At 35.8% G+C, this 22,013-nt stretch overlaps 1 protein-coding gene across 3 annotated transcripts; it reads left to right on the top strand.

Moving 5' to 3' along the window:
- Positions 1–521: 521 nt before the first annotated feature.
- Positions 522–21,818, top strand: LOC143224819 (uronyl 2-sulfotransferase homolog pip-like). 3 transcript variants are annotated; one of them, XM_076453158.1, is made up of 7 exons: positions 522–865; positions 7,439–7,599; positions 11,206–11,285; positions 14,089–14,248; positions 16,147–16,253; positions 18,873–19,033; positions 21,603–21,818. In XM_076453158.1, the coding sequence occupies exons 1-7, from the start codon at positions 628–630 to the stop codon at positions 21,752–21,754; spliced, it is 1,059 nt and encodes a 352-aa protein (XP_076309273.1). In that variant the 5' UTR covers positions 522–627; the 3' UTR covers positions 21,755–21,818. The 3 variants fall into 3 exon arrangements, with proteins under 3 accessions (XP_076309273.1, XP_076309274.1, XP_076309275.1); XM_076453159.1 differs by having other exon boundaries at positions 21,606–21,818; XM_076453160.1 differs by lacking the exon at positions 18,873–19,033.
- The last annotated feature ends 195 nt before the right edge of the window (positions 21,819–22,013 follow it).

Consider the following 22,013-nt stretch of genomic DNA (forward strand, 5'->3'; position numbering starts at 1 on the left):
TGGTTTCTTTACACTATCAAGTATATATACGTTTTATCGTAGTCCTTCTTTGTCCAGAGATAGATAGATTCATCTAAGTTTCAGTTTTAAGTTATTTAACTTTATTTATAATACTTTCGTACATTCGGTCGGAATTGAAAATATAACCCAAAATAAAACATTTAGTTAAGTTCCTGACTTATATTTATTCTTAACCCTAATTCTCACTGGTATTGCCATAAAGTATGTTTAAACAAAACGTGCTAAGTGTATAAACATTTAGACTTTTTAACTGTCAAAATATAACGTTTCAATCAACGTTATATATCGTTTTGTGTTTTTCTATACCTTAATTATTAACATTCAGTTGTTATATAGTTAAGTTTAGATTACCGAGAATAACAAAGAGTCATATTTCAAAAATATAATTTTTTATTAATTAATTACTTAAGTTATACCTTAAGTATATATATATATATATATATATATATATATATATAAAAATCGCTACGCGCATGCGTGATTTAAGTTCACTACGAGCATTATACGAAATCGGACTCGGAACACAAAGGGCGGAAGTAACGTTCACGCAGTATTCGTGCGATAATTTGAACAGTTTTATAGGAAAATAAGTGGAATCTAATTAAAATGAGGTTATTTCGTTTAATTAAAAGCGCTCTTATTTCTGGTATCATCACCTTTACCATTGTTTTAGTTTTGTACGATTTCGAGCACCGTTGTCCTAAAGACACTGATAGCAGCGTACGCGTCAACACCGATTCGAAAAGTCCTTACAATCAAACCAGGTTAGAAAATCAAGATGAAAAAACGAACCACCTGCGAGAGATGAAACTAAAACGACACAGTGCGAAACACGTTAGTCCAGGTAACGCTTTGACTTTTAAGATATATCGATCAAAATAACGGTAATTTTAAAGGTGATTTTTTTTACTGCTTCGGTTTTATTTTATATTTTGGGCTCGAAATGTAAAAAAAAATATATATCTATATCTCATTTTTAATTTATATAGACTCGTACGGCCCGGCATGGCCAGGTGGTTCAGGCACTCAACTCGTAATCCGAGGGTTGCGTGTTCGAATCCCCGTCACACCAAACATGCTCGCCCTCCCAGCCGTGGGGGCGTTATAACGTGACAGTCAATCCCACTATTCGTTGGTAAAAGAGTAGCCCAAGAGTTGGCGGTGGGTGGTGATGACTAGCTGCCTTCCCTCTAGTCTTACACTGCTAAATTAGGGACGGCTAGCACAGATAGCCCTCGAGTAGCTTTGTGGAAATTCCAAAAAACAAACAAACAAACTATAAGTTTCCAGTATAAAACAAATACTCCCTGACACCTAACTATAAGTTTCCGGTATAAAAGAAATACTGCCTGACACCTAACTATAAGTTTCCAGTATAAAAGAAATACCGCCTGACACCTAACTATAAGTTTCCATAATAAAAGAAGGACCATATCATAAAATTGGCTGACACCTAATTATGAGTTTCCATTATTTTTAGAAATGTCTTCTTGAATGCATATAATTGATATAGTTTTCTTAAACCTAGTCACGTGTTCTACTGCTCTAACCGATATTTTTCCTGTTAGATTTCCGAAGTTATCTGTACAATGCATCACTGACTAACTGCATCAGGTTGTGATTGACAGACATGTCAACATTCTGCTGACATCTTCAACTTTAACACTTTGTTGTTGTTTTTAATGCTTTTTAGAAATAAATAACCTTATCGCATTTTTGTGCGAGAAAGGAGTAAATTTTGTTCGAATCTTTAAAATTGGGTCTTGGCGAAATAGACCTCAGGAACAAACGCAGACGGAAGACTTCCTGTATACAGTAAGTAACCCTGAACTATATCCAGTGAGGTTTGCTTTCGTTTTAAAAAAAACCAATCTCTTCTGCGCAGAAGTAGCATTTCATTTTTAAAATCGTTTAAGAAAGAATCGTTAGGAAACTTAAACTTATGTATTTCTTCTTAAGTCGAGCTTTTTCTTGTGGTTTCCATGCTCAGACTGTGAAGACAAGGGTTTCCGGTCCGCTACCGAGATCCCTAACAGTATGGTTATGGATTCACTATAAGGACGGCCTAACCCCACTATTTGATCGAAAATGTTTTCTAGGCCACACGCGCACCAAAAAATAATAAAAAAATGATAAACGGGATTTGACCTTCACTTGATTTTACAACAAAGTGTTTCAGTAACATTTTATCTCCAAGTTTCCTGTATAACCACTCCGTTGTTAACATGTACTATCCGGTAATATGTAGTGTTGGCTTTTTATCAATCCAGATTTTGTGCTTTTACGAGAGAATAAGTTATTTATCACGAAACGCATTTAGAAACCATATAATCATTAAGATATTGCGTAACTACATTTAGAAACCACATAATCGTTAAGATATTGCGTAACTACATTTAGAAACCATATAATCATTAAAATATTGCGTAACTACATTCAGAAACCATATAATCATTAAAATATTGCGTAACTACTTTTAGAAACCACATAATCGTTAAGATATTGCGTAACTACATTTAGAAACCATATAATCATTAAAATATTGCGTAACTACATTCAGAAACCATATAATCATTAAAATATTGCGTAACTACATTTAGAAACCATATAATCATTAAAATATTGCGTAACTACTTTTAGAAACAATATAATCATTAAAATATTGCGTAACTACATTCAGAAACCATATAATCATTAAAATATTGCATAACTACATTTAGAAACCATATAATCATTAAGATATTGCGTAACTACATTTAGAAACCATATAATCATTAAAATATTGCTTAACTACATTTAGAAACCATATAATCATTAAAATATTGCGTAACTACTTTTAGAAACCACATAATCGTTAAGATATTGCGTAACTACATTTAGAAACCATATAATCATTAAAATATTGCGTAACTACATTTAGGAACCATATAATCATTAAAATATTGCGTAACTACATTTAGAAACCATATAATCATTAAAATATTGTGTAACTACTTTTAGAAACCACATAATCGTTAAGATATTGCGTAACTACATTTAGAAACCATATAATCATTAAAATATTGCGTAACCACTTTTAGAAACCATATAATCATTAAAATATTGCGTAACTACATTTAGAAACCATATAATCATTAAAATATTGCGTAACTACTTTTATAAACCACATAATCGTTAAGATATTGCGTAACTACATTTAGAAACCATATAATCATTAAAATATTGCGTAACTACATTTAGAAACAATATAATCATTAAAATATTGTGCAACTACATTTAGAAACCATATAATCATTAAAATATTGCGTAACTACTTTTAGAAACCACATAATCGTTAAGATATTGCGTAACTACATTTAGAAACCATATAATCATTAAAATATTGCGTAACTACATTTAGGAACCATATAATCATTAAAATATTGCGTAACTACATTTAGAAACCATAATCATTAAAATATTGTGTAACTACTTTTAGAAACCACATAATCGTTAAGATATTGCGTAACTACATTTAGAAACCATATAATCATTAAAATATTGCGTAACCACTTTTAGAAACCATATAATCATTAAAATATTGCGTAACTACATTTAGAAACCATATAATCATTAAAATATTGCGTAACTACTTTTATAAACCACATAATCGTTAAGATATTGCGTAACTACATTTAGAAACCATATAATCATTAAAATATTGCGTAACTACATTTAGAAACAATATAATCATTAAAATATTGTGCAACTACATTTAGAAACCATATAATCATTAAAATATTGCGTAACTACATTTAGAAACAATATAATTATTAAAATATTGTGCAACTACTTTTATAAACCACATAATCATTAAAATATTGCGTAACTCTTAAGTAACCATTTCTCCCTTTTTCCCTTCCATATATATTTTGTCACGTAATTTCTATAGAAGGTTTGGTTTTCGTTTTCATTTTAATTACGCGCAAAGCTACACAAGAGCTATCTGTATTAGCTGTTCCTAATTTAGTAGTATAAGACTAGAGGGAAGGCAGCTAGCTATTCATCATCACCCACCGCTAACTTCTGGGCTACTCTTTCACCAACGAAAAGTTGGATTGACTCTCACATTGCAATGCCCCACGGCTGAAAGGGCGAGTATGTTTGGTGTGACGGGGATTTAAGTCATTACATCTGTCAAAACAACTTAACACAACAAATATTTAATTCATTATGTCTATTAAAACAACTTTAACCCAATAAATATTTAAGTCATACATCTGTCAAAACAACACCATAAATATTTAATTAATTACATCTGTCAAAACAACTTAACAGAATAAATATTTAAGTCATTACATCTCTCAAAACAACTTTAACACAATAAATGCTTAAGTCATTACATCTGTCGAAACACATTTAACACACTGTTTAACAGATGCACCGTATTCATGGTCTATTTATTAAGTTTTCTCAGAACCTTACTATATTCTTATTGTTGTTTTATCAGTATAATTAGAAACATAAATTTTTAGCAATTTGTTATAAGTGTATATTAGAAGTTTCACCATGCATTAAGACAAGGCTTCCTAAACTTTCTCAACACAAGGTCCCTCAATTTATTCTAATTGAGGCATTTCCATCAAATACATTTTTAAGATACTGAGTATTTTAACAATTTTTCTGAGCCCCATGGGTCCAAAACCACCAATATGGGAGCTCCAGCAAAAAGAAAATGGTTAACCGATATAAATCGAGACCCGAAAAACGATATATCTTCTTTAATAACATTATGCAACACAATTTTTACTTTTTCTTGTTCCTGGACAGAAAGTGTTATTTCCCAATTGCTTATGCCTAAGATAATTGGAAAAGACCTAATTTTCTCTTCAAACTTTGCTTTTGTGACCTGGGTAATGAAATTTTCAAATTTACCCATTTTCCAGAACATTCCAGGTAGATTCAGTGCTGAGTAGCTGATAGAGAATTCTCTCGAACTTACAAGAATTTTCAACTACTTTCTAGAATGTTGTAGAACTTATGAGAATTTTCAAGAACCTTTCAGAATTTTCTAGAACTTTCCATAGCAATATATATATACAGGGGCTCACCACTCACCATTGCAATTTATTGAACACATAGACCGATCTGATTTTATCACAGATGGCATCAAGAAGTTGCAAGCATTCTCCAGACAAATTCTGCTATATATGTGGCCAATTTATCAAGACAACAGTGAAAAAGTACTCTGTGACAGCGTCTGCTAAAATATGTGAAGCCTACAAGGCATATTTCAGCATGCCTATCGGTGACCAAGACAAACCCTGGGCACCTCATTTTACCTGCGAGCACTGCAAAAAAACTCCAGAAGGTAAGACGGACAATTTTTGCTTGCTTGAGTAGTAAGATCTTATATTATATAAATTTTATACCCTTTAAAATTTAAATATCTTTTTTTAAATTTCCAATAGTATAGAAAAGTATCATATATAAAATATTTTGCATGAACCTCTTACACATTAGTTGTGGATGAAAGAAATTTATTCTTCATAATAACAATTTTATTTTGTTCTTTTACAGGATGGTACAGAGGGGAAAAGAGAGCTATAAAGTTATCTATTCCAAGAATTTGGCATGAACCCACTGACCACTCAAACAATTGCTACTTTTGCATGGTGGACACTTCCAAATGTCGGGCTGGCAAGAATACATCTGTTATCATGTATCTGGACCTTCCATCATCCATTGCCCCACCTCCAAACTGCCCTGAGCTCCATGTACCCATTCTGCCAGAGAGAAAGCAGCAACTCAGAAGAGGAGGTAGACATTGAAGATCCAGATTACAATTTCAGAGGTGCAGCTGGTGAGAGAAACCCATACTACCCCAACCAAAGAGACCTCAATGACTTGATCAGAGATCTTGGTCTAACAAAGTGGAATACAAAGACTATAGTTAGGGGCTGAAACGTGAAAGTGATTTACATTACAGTTAGAAATCTCGAAAAACTACTCACTTCTAAACATTTCTGTATAACTTTAGTATAAATACATGCACATCTTGATTCATATGTTGTTTTATTCAAACCTTATGTGAATGAAAATGTGCAAATTTGCCTGTTTTTACATAGAAAATAGGTTAGTTTTTAAATTTCATTATCCAGGTCACAAACGCAAAGTTTGAAGGGAATAATGGCCATTTTCTGTACTTTTACAACATAAGTAATTAAGAAATTACATAGTGTTATTTGTATTACATAGTGTTATTTGTGTTACATGGTGTTATTATTAAATCTTATGAATTGGATATTTTAAGAGACCGTTGATAGTTGTACAATGGGCTATCTATTTTCCGCCCACCACGGGTATCGAAACCTCGTTTCTAGGGCTGTCAATCCACAGACATATATCTGTGCCACTGGGGAGGGGAGGTACACTCTGTGAGAAGAATTACAAATATATTTTATTTCTGTAACGTAGGAAAGCCTATCATGAAATCAACAGTTTCTAAGTCTCCATTTGATGTCAAGAGGAGCATCGAAAGTGATCGTCCCTTAATTAATAATACTAGAACGTATGGCCCGGCATGGCCAAGCGCGTTAAAACGTTCGACTCGTAATCCGAGGGTCGCGGGTTCGAATCCGGTCGCACCAAACATGCTCGCCCTCCTAGCCGTGGGGGCGTTATAATGTTACGGTTAATCCCACTATTCGTTGGTAAAAGAGTAGCCCAAGAGTTGGCGGTGGGTGATGATGACTAGCTGCCTTCCCTCTGGTCTTAAACTGCTAAATCAGGGACGACTAGCGCAGATAGCCCTCGAGTAGCTTTGCGCGAAATTCCAAACAAACAAACAAATACTAAAACGTTTCTCGACAGTTTTAATCATACCATTGTCAGAACCGAAACCAATACCTAAAGATCATTCATAATCTTCTTAACCCTAACGACATGAACAGTTTCTGTGATGTAAGAACTGCTAAGACTACTCAATCAGTTTTCAGCATTGGTAAGAACGTAATTTAATAAGGCTGTTGGAGGACATTGTCTATTGTAATAAGATTTTAGCTATTTATTTATTTTATAATATATACCGTACAAAATTCAAGAATAGCATATATACCATAATGAACCAAACAAACGAAATTCTTCACGCTTATTCTCTCTTATATGCTTACATCATTATGTCTAACCAACTTCCACTAAGTGTTTGTTTAAAAGCGTTGTCCGCTTCTAACTAAATGTTACAGTTTTATAAACAGTTTCTCTGTTCATAACAAGTTCATCACATGCATTTAATAAACATCGCTTGTCTCCCTGGTGTTTAAACATGTTTAACAATCATAAAAAATGGGTGGTGTGAGAGAGCGAGTGGTTGAACTTGAGTGTGGACATGTTGCCTCTTTGTCTTTGGAGCAGCTTCCCTTTTTTTCTGTTCATATAGGGATCAAGGAGACAGATCGCCGCATCCTGATGTATAATCGCGTCCCCAAGTCTGGCAGTGAGGCTATGACTGTGTTTATTTCTAAGTTGTCTCACCTCAACCACTTTGACCACCACAGATCTTCAGTTTTCAACAAGCGACAGCTCACTAAAGACGAACAGGTAACGAACAAAGAATTTTATTTTCTCTACGCTGTTGCAGCTCGTGTTTATATGGACTTTGTACACTTCTGCTTACGAAATACATGTAATTATATTTTATGTTCAAATTTTTTGTTTCTTTTCAACTTTTGCGCAAAGCTGAACATGAGCTATCTGCGCTAGCCGTACCTACTTTAGCAGTGTAAAACTAGAGGGAAGGCAACTGATCATCACCACCCACCGCCAACTTTTGAGCTACTATTCTACCAACGAATAGAGGTGTTGACAATAATGTTATAACGACCCTACGGCTGAAAGGACGAACAGGTTTTGTGTGATGGGGATTCGAAGCCGCAACCCTGAGATTGCGAGTCAAGCCCCCTAACCACCTGACCATGCCAGGCCAGTTTCCGAACGTTCAAATCCTGAAACAAAATGTTACAATAAATTTTATTTAAAATCTTAGAAATTAGATTTGCTCAGAAAATGTTAAACACCTAAGTAATTTCAAACACACATTTTTTTCAAACCATTTCAAATACTGTGGTCATAGACTTATTGCCTTTTACGAAAGATAGAGGTAGGAACTGTTACACGTGCTTAACTGATTGCCAAACCACGTGTCGTTTTGTTTTGTAGGAGTAAATTACGATGTGTTAATACCAGAAGGCAACGTGTAAGACAACCAATTCGTTTTAGTTTCAATTCGTACAAAATGCCTATTACACATTACATGAGTAGGTTCATCTTGGAGCGTGAAGTTAAAAATGAATTACAGATAGGTGCAAATGTTGTAGCAACTTTACAATAGGAAAATACGAGGTCTGTTCAAAAAATACGCGGACTGTTTGAATTGCGCGGCTCCAGTTGGTTCCAGGGGCATCCGCTTGGTGTCGCTAGGTTTGCACAGATCAGCTGATTACGACGCCATTTCCCGATTGCAGATATCTTCATTTGTCTATTAGCCACGCGGTTTTAAGTGAAGTGCGATTTTTTCGTTTGGCGGATTTCAGAATGAATGACCTGAAGGAGCAACGACTTGCTGTGAAATTTTGTGTTAAACTTGGAAAATCTGCGACTGAAACTTTTTGCTATGCTTAACACGGCTTACGGTGATGTTGCTATGAATCGTACGGCATGTTTCAAGTGGCATGAACGTTTTAAGGATGGTCGACAGTCCATTGAAGATGATGAGCGTCCTGGACGTCCTTCCACGTCAACTGACGACCCACACGTCGACAAAATCAACACCCTGGTGCGGGCAAATCGACGTCTGACTGTCAGGGAGCTTGCTGAAGAGTGTGGGATATCAGTTGTATCTCGTTACGAGATTTTGACGAAAAATTGAAGATGCACCGCGTTGCTGCGAAATTTGTGCCTCAGAACACGTGAGTTTTTGGCCAAACACTCGATCACTGTTCTTCTCCACCCCCCTACTCACCTGAACTTGCTCCTTGCGATGTTTTCTTGTTCCCCAAACTAAAAAGACCCTTGAAAGGAAGAATATTTGAGACGATTCCCGAGATTAAGGCAAATGCAAGAGGACATTACAAAAGAAGCGTACCAGAACTGTTTCAACAAGTGGAACCACCGTTGGGATAAGTGTGTGCGTTGGGGAGGAGAGTACTTTGAAGGGGTCCCAGACCTGTAACTTCTAAATAAAGTACATTTTGTTTTATGACGTCAGTCCGCGTATTTTTTGAACAGCCCTCGTAATTACCTAATTTACTTCGCAGGTTCGAATCCCCGTCACACCAAACATGCTCGCCTTTTCAGCCGTGGGGGGCGTTATAAGGTTACAGTCAATCCCACTATTCGTTGACATGTAAAGAGTGCGTATGTCACCACCCGGAACGTCTTAATTCGTAGTTCAATTTAACATTTTTTCAAATTCAGTTATTATTAAAATAGCTCATTTGTTACTTCGTTGTAGACCTACAATTTCCAACCTGGATTTCATTTTAGCGAAAATCTGGGTCCTGTATCAGAAGAACTTGTATTTAGTACTCCAAAGCGCTACAGAAGTATCTACGTATTTTTAACTTATAACAGTATTTAAAACAATCTAATCTTTAAAGAAAAACTCAGTAATTACTGAAACTTTTAAACAAGCAAACTTTCTCAGAACATACAATAATAAAACTATAACTACATAACTATCGCTTTGCTCCAAACTTATGAAATACAGTTTGATAAATTCCCTGCTAACTGCATACTATAGCCTAACTCCAAATCTATAAATATGCTTGCTTGATTTAGCAAAACCACATTGCTCTATTTGCTGTGTTCAGCGCAAGGGATCAAACCCCAAATTTTAGCGTTGTAAGTTCATAAACTTACTGGTGGCCCGGCATGGCCAAGCGTGTTAAGGCATGCGAGTCGTAATCTGAGGGTCGCGGGTTCGCATCTCCGTCGCGCCAAACATGATCGCCCTTTCAGCCGTGGGGGCGTTATAATGTGACGGTCAATCCCACTTTTCGTTGGTAAAAGCGTAGCCCAAGAGTTGGCGGTGGGTGATGATGACTAGCTGCCTTCCCTCTAGTCTTACACTGCTAAATTAGGGACGGCTAGCGCAGATAGCCCTCGAGTAGCTTTGCGCGAAATTCAAAAACAAACAAACAAGCTTTTCAGCAATTAATATAAAAGTAAAAAAACACACAGTGTATGTGACCTACATATAGTTTGTGAATTTTAACAACTTCTGTGCATATATATGTTTGACGTTGTACTAAATTCTAACAGACACCTTGACATACGTATCTCTCCACTGCGCATGACTACACAACTGGGGACAGTCATAATAAGAAATAAGGAAACGACGCTTGTGTATTAATCCTAACAACAAAGGACTTGCTTATCGAACGTTCTATTTTAGTGTACTTAAGACAGTTAGAAAGTTGCGAGTTATAGTTTGGAAACTAATTTACTCAAGATAACAGATATTCTCCAAATTGTTGCTAACGGCTTCAAACTGTAAGTGTTTTTTGTTTGTTTGTTAATGTTGTTTATTATAGAGCAATGCCACAATGGGCTTTCTGCTGTGACAACAGTAGAAAATCGAATCTCATATTTTAGAGTTGTAAATCTGTAGGCTTACGCTGTTCCACTGAGAGGCAAATCTGCACAGAACTTTTAATATTATTTGGATGGTAAAATATCATATATTATTGGTGTTACGTCACTGCCTATTCTGGACTTTAAAAACACGATAGAAACTTTTGTATAAGTATAGGGTTTCTCTACAAACGATTCAAAGTTATGTAAAACATCTAATATTAACACTTTCTTATATTTGCGTCTGCGCTTTACTTGATAAGACCACGATGTTATATCACGTTATCTTTAACTTTTTTACTTCACGTTAATCATTTCAAATCAAAGGTTGTTTCAGTCCTAAGTTTTAAATTTCGTGAATTTACACAAAAATGAAATAGTAACACATATTAACACTCCAAGTGCCTTGGAGTAACAGGAAATGTATTATTTGTGTCGTAGTTTTCAAGTTGAAGTTGATAACACTTTACATGTACGTTGTGGTCAGACTATTTTAGCTGTTGCTATAATAAAGTTTATTTCATTAATATGCCGACCATTCATCGACCATTGTTTTCAATATTTTATTTACAGAGGGCCTTCGTCCTTGATGTGATGAGAAATAAGCCTCCTTTCGCTTACGACAGACACGTTTACTTCACGAATTTCTTCCAGCAAGTTTAGGACCATTGTTTCTATAACCATGGGCTAATTTTACTAGATAAATAACACAATCATTGTTGAATATAAAACGATCAAAATATTCTCCAAATAGTTGTTGATATTAATGTCATGTTAAATTAAACCAGATCAACATTTAAATTTTTATGTTTGTTTTGGAATTGTTTTTGAATTTCGCGCAAGGCTACACGAGGGCTATCTGCGCTAGCCGTCCCTAATATAGCAGTGTAAGACTAGAGGGAAGGCATCACCACCCACTGCCAACACTTTTACCAACGAATAATGAGATTGAATGTAACATTATAACGCCCCCACGGCTGAAAGGTCGAGCATATTTGGTGTAACGGGGATTCGAACTCGGGACCCTCGGATTACGAATCGAGTGCCTAATCCACCTGGCCATGCTGGGCCATAATTTTTATGAATTAGCAATATGCGATGGTATTTCTCAAACAGCTGTTATTGTTTGATATATCTTTGTTTATCAAACATTCACACTTTAGTTCCTTTTTGGAAAGTCATTTTCCTTACAGTTTTATTTGAAAGAGTACTTTATGTTTTTATCATGTCTTGATTATATTGTAGCAAGAAAAAGTTCCCGTTTCCAGTGACGGGTGTGTTTCGTGTTTTACTTATAGCAAAGCCACAAAGGGCTATCTGCTCAGCCAATCCAAGGGGAATCGAACCCCTGATTTTAGCGTTGTAAATCCGGAGACATACCGCTGTACTAGCGGGGGGCCCAGTGACGGGAAAAGTTAATTTATCAATTTAAACTATTACATGGACTTTAAAAAGATTAATTGTGTTACAGTCCTGATCATTGACGAATTTCGATAAGGGCTAGAGGGATCTCAGTCCCAGGGCACATGGTCTTAATGGAGGCCCATTGATAATTGCATTTAACGTAAAATTACATGGGATGTAGTGCCCACAAACGTTATTAGCCTCTGGGCTCACAAAACCTTAAATCTATCACTGCTCCTGAGTCAAGTCACAACCATAACCCTGAGTTACTTACATCACTCACTGTGAAAAGTAATTGTTGAACATTTAAGCCATGCTAGGAACGGCTCCACAATAACATACGGGAACTCTATATTTTTGTTGTTTAAGTTACGTCACACTTTGAAGTGTGAATAATAGTGCAATTAATTCACAACAATTTAGACCCATTATGGTCACCCACACAACATCCGTTTCCCACGTTTTAACAGTGATTAGGACTTAAACATTACAAAAAAGCCAGATCATTAATTATACTGATAAAAATAGAATATGCATTGAAAAAACTGAAATGTGAAGGGTGAAACTGAAAAATATGCAAATATATGTGTGGAAAAATGTCAACCCATGGGTTTGGTTTGAATTTCGCGCAAAGCTACTCGAGGGCTATATGTGCTAGCCGTTCCTAATTTAACAGGGTAAGACTAGAGGGAAGGCACCATCCACCGCCAACTCTTGGACTACTCTTTTACTAAAGAATAGTGGGATTGACCGTCACATTATAACGCCCCCACGGCTGAAAGGGCAAGCATGTTTGGTATGATGGGGATTCGAACTCGCAACCCTCGGATTACGAGTCGGGCGCCTTAACCACCTGGTCATGCCGGGCCCAGCCAATAGCGAAGCAGTAATAAGATGTTGATACATACATTTATAATGTGAACGTATTCACTTATGATGTGAACGTATACACTTATGATGTGAACGTTTATCTTTACACACTGCAAATACATTATCAATAAAACAACCTAAGCTTTTCTGAACTTTATTCTTTAACATGGCTTATTATACATTTAAACCACAAATTCGAATTTATGAGGATCAGTTCCTGACAAATATCTGTTTTAGTATTTTGCCGTAGTTTTAATACACTAGCACAAAGTATGCACAAATTACATAACATTCAAATTAGACTGGTTACAATTACATAACATTTAGGTCAGACTGGTTAAAATTACATAACATTCAGGTTAAACTGGTTACAATTACATAACATTTAATTTAGACTGGTTACAATTACATGACATTTAGGTTAGACTGGTTACAATTACATAACATTTAGGTTAAAGTGGTTCCAATTACATAACATTTAGGTTAGACTGGTTCCAATTACATAACATTTAGGTTAAAGTGGTGACAATTACATAACATTTAGGTTAGACTGGTTCCAATTACATAACATTTAGGTTAGATTGCTTACAAGTCATATGTGATACTACAGACTCAAGACATAGCAAGTACACAGTAAAATAACCATATATTAGTTTCAAAACCAGAATTTTGTGCAGAAGTTTCACATTACTGTATTTAAAAAAAATACATTATTCTCAAAAAGAAAATAATAATTCCCTTTGCAAGGCGTACAAGGCGTATTTTCCATTCCAAAACCTTTTATTAACTAAACACTGGTATGTTCCTATAACAAATATTTAACGTAATTACTGTCACTGAAAATGTCTTTTAAATATGTTTTAGACGATCGCTTTATTCTATTTACTATTATTTCAGGCCCCGGCATGGCCAGATGGGTTAAGGCTAATCTGAGGATCGCGGGTTCGAATCTCCATTGCACCAAACATGCCAGCCATTTCAGCCGTGGGGGCATTATAATGTAATGGTCAATCCCACTATTCGTTGGTAAAAGAGTAGCCCAAGAGTTGGCGGTGGGTGATGATGACTAGCTGCCTTCCCTCTTGTCTTACACTACTAAGTTAGGCACGGCAAGCACAAGTAGCTTTCGTGTAGCTTTACGCGAAATTCAAAAACAAACATAAAATGCATTTATCCCCTCAGATTTAACCACCCTAACCCGATTTACATAAACACTATGCGGGACCCTGTGGAGAAGGTTATTTCCCGATTCTTCTTCTGGAGAGTTCCCGGTATTCCAGTTTTCGAAGAGCTAAAAGCGGCTGGAAAAGTAAACATTTCTAAAACACAATGGCTTAAAAAGGTGAGATAACCGAGTTTTATTTCTTCTAGTATGACCTCGTGATGAATTTCTTTAATAATTTTGTTAACTTTGCACGTGTTTATTCATTCAACAGAATCTGCTCTGACCCATCGTTCAAGAATGGATACGAACACAAATATTCTCAATTATATTAGGGAAAACAATTACATTAAAGTCGATATGTGGGACAACAACGAGAGTCTGACATTTCCAGGTCAACTCCTTCCTTGTTAAGCCTTTTTGTTTTTTTCGTTTTGGAACGAACTCAAAACACAGTTTTTATTTCACTTTTTGATAGCCTATCGTAATACATGATAACATGAAAAATTCGAGCAAACAATTAGAACCATGACGAGAAATTATCTGCCCAAATTAACTCGGGTACGTTTTTTTTTAATCACAGTTTTATCTCGGGCAAATCACAGAAGAGGATATTCTGGGTGTCCACTTTATTTTCAGTCCCTTTCTATTTTTTGTTGTGATAATAGCCTGTTTGATTGCAGTTCATTTGTTGAGAAAAATGGATTATAATTGGATCCCCTGATAAAGGCACAGGCTTACACCAGTGAAGAACTGAATGTTTCGACATTCACGGACCCGGCATCACCAGCTGGTTAAAGCACTCGACTCGTAATCCGAGGGCCATGGGTTCGAATCCCCGCCACACCAAACTTGCTCACTCTTTCAGCCGTGAGGGCATTATAATGTTACGGTCAATCCCATTATTCGTTGGTACAAAAATTGTTGCCTTTAAGTATAGTCGTTCCGAACCGTATATATATATATATATATATACGTTCAACATAGAAACATGCCGCCGATATTTCAGTATTGTTTAAGATGTTGGTTGTTTAAGCAAGAAAGAGATTGTTGACGATTCTACAGTAAATCACGACACCAATGAAATCTACTTAGCTCTTTATATATATAATGAAATCTACTTAGCTCTTTAGATATATAATGAAATCTACTTAGCTCTTTAGATATATAAACTCATTTAAGGCTTATCTGCTCAACACGAACGTATTGCTATCTAATATCGCTCCCCCCCCCCAGTGGCATAGCGCTATGTCTGCAGACTAACAACACGAGGAACTGGGTTTTGATCCCTTTGATGGGCAGATCGTGTAGCTTTGTGTTTAATTACAAACAAAAATCTAGCCTCGAGTGCCAAATGTAAAGTATGTTGGATTATGTTTGTTTGTTTGTTTGTTTTTGAATTTCGCACAAAGCTACTCGATGGCTATCTGTGCTAGCCGTCCCTAATTTAGCAGTGTAAGACTAGAGGGAAGGCAGCTAGTCATCACCACCCACCGCCAACTCTTGGGCTACTATTTTACCAACGAATAGTGGGATTGACCGTCACATTATAACGCCCCCACGGCTGAAAGGGCGAGCATGTTTGGCGCGACGGGGATGCGAACCCGCGACCCTCAGATTACGAGTCGATTATTTTTGGATCGGTATGAAAACTGCACATTAGTTCGGTTATTATTAAGAAGAAAACTACGCAATGAGTTTTCTGCTATAACCACCAGGGGTATCGAATCTTGGTTGTTAGCATTATACGCGTTCAAACTCACCACAAAAGCATTTGGGGATCTTCTACATTAGAACCAAGAAGTTTCTAAAGTTAATTATTTTTAACCATTTTAACCATTAGCTATGATGATAATATAATCATAAGTAATAGAGTTAATATTGTCAAAATGTTGTTGTAATAGAATGGGGTTAATATTTTCTAAATAGTGCCGTAATAGAAACAGGTTTGTTTCATTTTGTTTTCTGATGACCGATATAAAACAATTGAAATTTCATCTTTAAGTAAACACAGAATCTCATTTTTAATATAACGCTAAAACAAAACCATCGTTTACTATGTGTTTTTTTTTTTTTAGGATTTTGAGGAATGTGTCCGTTCGGCTGATCCCGAATGCTCATTTATAACTGGGAAGCCTTACGACCTAGCTATTCCTTACTTCTGTGGCCACGAGGAGGAATGCACGTGAGTTACGTAACTAGTAAAGTATTGCTGATTCATTTCCAAGAATCTTCAAGAGACAATATATTTCAACCAAATTAGAACCTGTATTAAGAGTAAAACGCAACGTTTTGGGTACAATGCAAGATACTCGGCATGGCCAGATGGTTAAGACCCTCGACTCATAATCTTAGGGTTGCTGATTCAAATCTCCATCATACCAAACATGCTCGCCCTTTCAGCCGTGGGAACGTTATAATATAACGATCAATTCCACTATTCATCGATAAAAGAGTAGCTCAAGAGTTGGCGGTGGGTGGTGATGACTAGCTGCCTTCTCTCTAGTCTTACACTGGTAAATTAGGGACGGCTAGCGCAGATAGCCCTCGAGTAGCTTTGTGCGAAATTCAAAAGAAACAAACAAATCAGTTCCTTGTACTAAATAAAGAAACAGTGAATGTCCTCAGTGATGACGAGAAACCCACTTGTTGAGAAATTTATATGCAAAAACGGCTCGTTTGGGCTGAGAAAACACTTTACATAAAAGAGCGAACAACGTTTCGACCTTCTTCGGTCATCGTCAGGTTCACAGCCCAAACGAGCCGTTTTTGCATATAAAAAAGTGAATGTCCTCGACTCGCAATCCGAGGGTCGCGGATTCGAATCCTCGTCACACCAAACATGCTCGTCCTTTCAGTCGTGAGGACGTTATAATATGACGGTCAATCCCACTATTCGTTGGTAAAAGAGTAGCTCAAGAGTTGGCGGTGGGTGATGATGACTAGCCTTCCCTCCAGTCTTACACTGCAAAATTAGGGACGGCTAGCGCAAATAGCCCTCGTGTAGCTATGCACAAAATTTAAACAAACCAAGCAATGCAAAATAAACTCTTTATTATTTGTTTCACTCGATTAGTTTCCATAACATAGTTACCATCACCAGGGTTTTTTAATACAGTGCTATTTTAGCCATATCACCATTTTATTTAGAAGCTCCAAAATTATTCAGTTGATAAAAAATTTACCTTTCATTGTAGCTTAAAATGTAACTTGCGTTTTTTTTTACTCTTAGCACGCAATAGTGCAATTTTTCTGAAAAAAATAGATTAATACCAATTAAATGATTTGGTTTGTTTTGAATTTCGCACAAAGCTATTCAAGGGCTATCTGCGCTAGCTGTCCCTAATTTAACAGTGTAAGACTAGAGAGAAGGCAGCTAGTCATTACCACCCACCGCCAACTCTTGTGCTACTCTTTTAGCAACGAATAGTGGGATTGACCGTCATATTATAACGTCCCCACGGCTAAAACGACGAGTATGTTTGGTATGACTGGAATTCGAACCAGCAACCCTAAGATTACGAGTCGAACGCTTTAACCCACCTGGCCATACCGGGCCCATAATTAAATGATTCTTAAGTTTTGCCTTAACTCTGTTTACTTTGGAAACATGATAAACCGTCTATTTTCTGTTTAAATGGCGGCTCTGACTGGAAGAAGTGAATGTAATCAGAATGCATCATAGAAATAATTTATTCATAAATTATTAATCTATTCAAAATATTAAAAGTCTGGAGGTTCAACAGTTTTCGGGAAAGATGAGTTAATTAATTAATTAATTAATTCCACGAGTGAAACACTTCTGAACTTTTATCATTTTTTCTCAACTTAGTTTTTAACTTAGATGAAAACTTGAAACTCTGTAGACCTGTTTATGGGCGTCTAACACTTTGACTGATGGTGTAGGAACTTAATCAAATATCGTTTACGATTTTTTTTTCTAAACCAAACTATGTTATATTAGCTTCGACCCTTTATGTATCCGTGATTTGGCAAAACATATATCCGCTTATAATTGGCGAACCGTTGAACAGATTGTCACCAAACTTTCTTATACCCTTAGGCCCGGACCGGCATGATCAGTTAAGGCGCTTGACTGGTAATATTATGGTCCCAGGTTCAAATCCCCGCCTCACCAAACATACACAGTCTTCCAGCCATGTGGGTGTCATAATGTTACAGTAAATCCCACTATTTGTTGGTAAAAGAACAGCCCAAGATTTAGCGGTGTGTGATGATGACTAGTTGCCTTCCCTCTAGTCTTACACTGCTAAATTAGGGACGATTAGCGCAAATAGCCCTCGTGTAACCTTGCGCTAAATTAAAAAATAAATAAAAACTTAGGCCCCTACGAAGAGATACATAAAAGTAGGTGTTCACCCCCTCTTATGTCTTTAACGTTCGTTCAACAGTGACGTCAGATATATACAGTTGATGAGGAAGGAAAAACCTATGGAAAAGAACCAGTTGAACTTCGTAATAAAGTTTAACCGAATCATCACAAACATGCTTCGCGCTTATTTTCGCGTTTTAAATTACACATATTAGAAGACTTTAGTATTAGACTAATCACATTTCTAAGCACTACTTTCTTTATCTGATCCCTTTAAAAAATTAGAAGAGCGCATAATAATATTGTAATAATCATATCTTTTATGGACGATATCCAGAGCGATTCAGACCAACTGGGATACGACAAACAGTAGTGGTTGTAACACTACATACATAAATCATTTGTTGTTTCACCATCTGACTGAAATATTAAAGTTGTAGAATCTGAGAAACATTTTTTTTTTACTTTCAGTATGTTGAATAATAACGCAGCATTACAAAGAGCTAAGATGAACGTCCAGAGATATTACACTGTTGTCGGTGTTTTAGAAGAAATGAATAAAACGTTGGAGGTACTAGAAGGTTACATACCCCATTTTTTCAAGGGAATTTTTTCTTTATACACTCTTAAATGTAAGTAATTCGTTTCTATACAACATATTTATTCTTAATATACCCTGTCAATGTTTATATATATATATATATTAATATAAGTTTATGAATATGTTGGGCTAAGGGTTCCTCTACAGTGGGTGTCAGTGATTTGCTGACGATAAATTCCACAATAAACGAAGAGCAAAAATGCCACCTCTTTTTAAAATTATATAAATATATATATTAGAAACAAGTTGAGCGTTTATACAAAATTCATTACACTTTCAAGGTCATAGTTGTATCTTAAATACTGCACAGTTCTCTTCTTTTTGTCAAAGGTCCACTTACGCCTATTCAATTGCTTTAGAATTCAATTGACAGGCCGAACTTTTTTCCATTTATCTCCATTGCAATAGCGGTTATTGTCGTTAAGTTACTCTGATGGTATTCTGTGCTTCAAAAATCATCTGCTTCCTTTTTTCTATTTCCAAGAATCTCCTGCCTTTTGTCAGGCGGGTTCAGTTAGTTTGGAACGCCCCTTGACAAACAAACTAGTATCTTTATTTCCTTCAAACTATTAATCTCACTCTAACATATCAACCATTAGGCCTATCGCTCCGACGGCGATTAACTTTGCGTTTTCTAACTTTTCTCTCACCAAACTTTCCTTTCCAGTGACTTTATTTTTTACTCTCTCTCTTATTGCTCGTCTGGTCGCAACTATTTAAATGTCTACATGACTTAGGCCTTCTAGAAATTTCTATATCGTTGACACCAGTGGATTGCACGCGGCTTTCGATGACCTAAACATCAGCAAATCATTTATACAACATCCGGTTATAACCGATTTACGAAATCAAACTTAAACTTGTCATAACTATCGCTTTTAAAATAACTGCTTTTAATTCTCTTGTTATGAAAAAAATACTAAACAGTCATGAAATATTCACTCACAAAATTAATTAATTAATAATATTTACACTAAACAGTCTTTTATACATGACACACCCTTAAAGGTAGGTAATTTGTATCCACGTATTTCTTCCTTACGTACACTTAAACGTAATTCTTTATATATAGTGTATCCCAGGTGGTTAGGGCGCTCCACTCGTAATCTGAGAGTCGCGCATTTGAATCCCTGTCGCTCCAAACATGCTCGTTCTTCAGCCGTGAGGGGATTATAATGTGCCAGCCAATCAACATTTTTATCAGTTTTGATCCATCATTTCACTACTTTTTTGTTTGCATTAGAAAAAATCAGTAGCCAATTTTTAATTAACAGAACTAGACTATACCGGTTTCTCTTCAAAAAGTCCCTCCAGCGTCACAGTTAACTCACACTGCTTGAAACCGGGTTTCGATACCCGTGGTAGACAGAGTACAGATAATAGATTGTGTAGCTTTGTGCTTAGCTTCAAATAGACTCTTCAGATAACAAACCTGTTTCAGTTTTCGAGTCACTTAATGTTGTTTAAGAATTTACGACGAATTATTGTTTTGAAATGCACTAAAAGAGCACTTGCTCATTTCGATCTATTCTCAGGAGATAGAAGTGTTGGATGATGGTGTATTTTAAAGATTGTTTTTACTAGTTTATTACAGTGTAGTACGTGCATAATAAATTTTAATTTCAATTTAAAATTAAATTATTATAATAAATTATGATATTTTGTGTTTAAAATTTGTTCTTAACTTTAATTAATGCTTCTGGGTTCCAAGTTGCAACAATTACTTCAAGTTTTTTCGAATGGTTTTATTCGGTTATTAAAAAGCTTGGCTTGTGCTATTAACGTTGATGGCCTGGCATGGCCAGATGGTTAAGGCACTCGCCTCGTAATTTGAGGGTTGCAGGTTCGAATCCCATGTCACACCAAACATGCTCGCCCTTTTAGCCGTGGGGGCGTTATAATATGACAGTCAATCCCAATATTCGTTGGTAACAGAGTAACCCAAGAGTTGACGATGGGTGGTGATGACTAGTTGCCTTCCCTCTAGCCTGACACTGCTAAATTAGGGATGGCTAGCGCAAATAGCCCTCGTGTAACTTTGCGCGAAATTCAAAACAAACCAATTAACTTAGATTTTCTTTATTCTCAAACTAACGCAACTAAACTGAGAACGCTGGAAGAAGTCGAGCATATTTCACATAAGTATCGATCAATCCCACAATTCGTTGGTAAAAGAGTTGGTGGTTGATGGTGAATACTTCAGAAGCATGTCTTCCCACAGACTGATTATAATTATGAATGAATATTGATTTCACTGAATTTCTAGTGTACCCAGTTTTTATAACAATTATTTCTGTTTCTAAATGTTATGGTTCTCAACTTCAAGATAGTCTGTATGTATTATGTTAACATAATTATGTTATATTATGTTAAAAAACGTAAACACATATTTACCAAACACACAGCACTAATGTTAATCGGTTAAAAACTATTAAGTAGTTTGAAGTTTACAATATTATGGTGTTTTCTCACGGCATACTTTTGTATGTGTTATATATTAATAAATATGGATTTAAAATGATAAATCCATTGAAAAAGGTGTCAGATTATTTATTTTTCTACGAGTCTGTTGTTTGACTTTGTTTGTTTTTATTCCATAGCAGAAATCCAAAACAGGAATTCGAGGAAGAAGATGGTCTCTGAAGAAGTAAAGAGAATCTTAAAGAAAAACCTCACTATGGAATATGAATTTTACGAGTTTATTCGTGAAAAGCTCCACGAACAATTTAAACATTTAAGGCTAAAGAACTGATAAGAGAATGGATATTTTCTACTTTCAAACTGAAAAGAAGCGAAATTTGCAAGTTTCCTGTTAATTGTTGTTTATTTGTTTGTTTGAAGTAAGAATTAAGGTGTTAACAATGGACAAAAGTTACTTTAGTTTCAGGTCAAGATGGACAACACGTGCAATTTGACAACATTGGAATCCTGTTTCTGTATGGTTATTTATTTTATTCGTGGATGGCAGCGCACAGATAGCCCATTGTGTAGCTTTGTGCTTAATTCAAAAC

Source organism: Tachypleus tridentatus, chromosome 9, assembly GCF_004210375.1.
Source record: "Tachypleus tridentatus isolate NWPU-2018 chromosome 9, ASM421037v1, whole genome shotgun sequence".
NCBI lineage: Eukaryota > Metazoa > Arthropoda > Merostomata > Xiphosura > Limulidae > Tachypleus > Tachypleus tridentatus.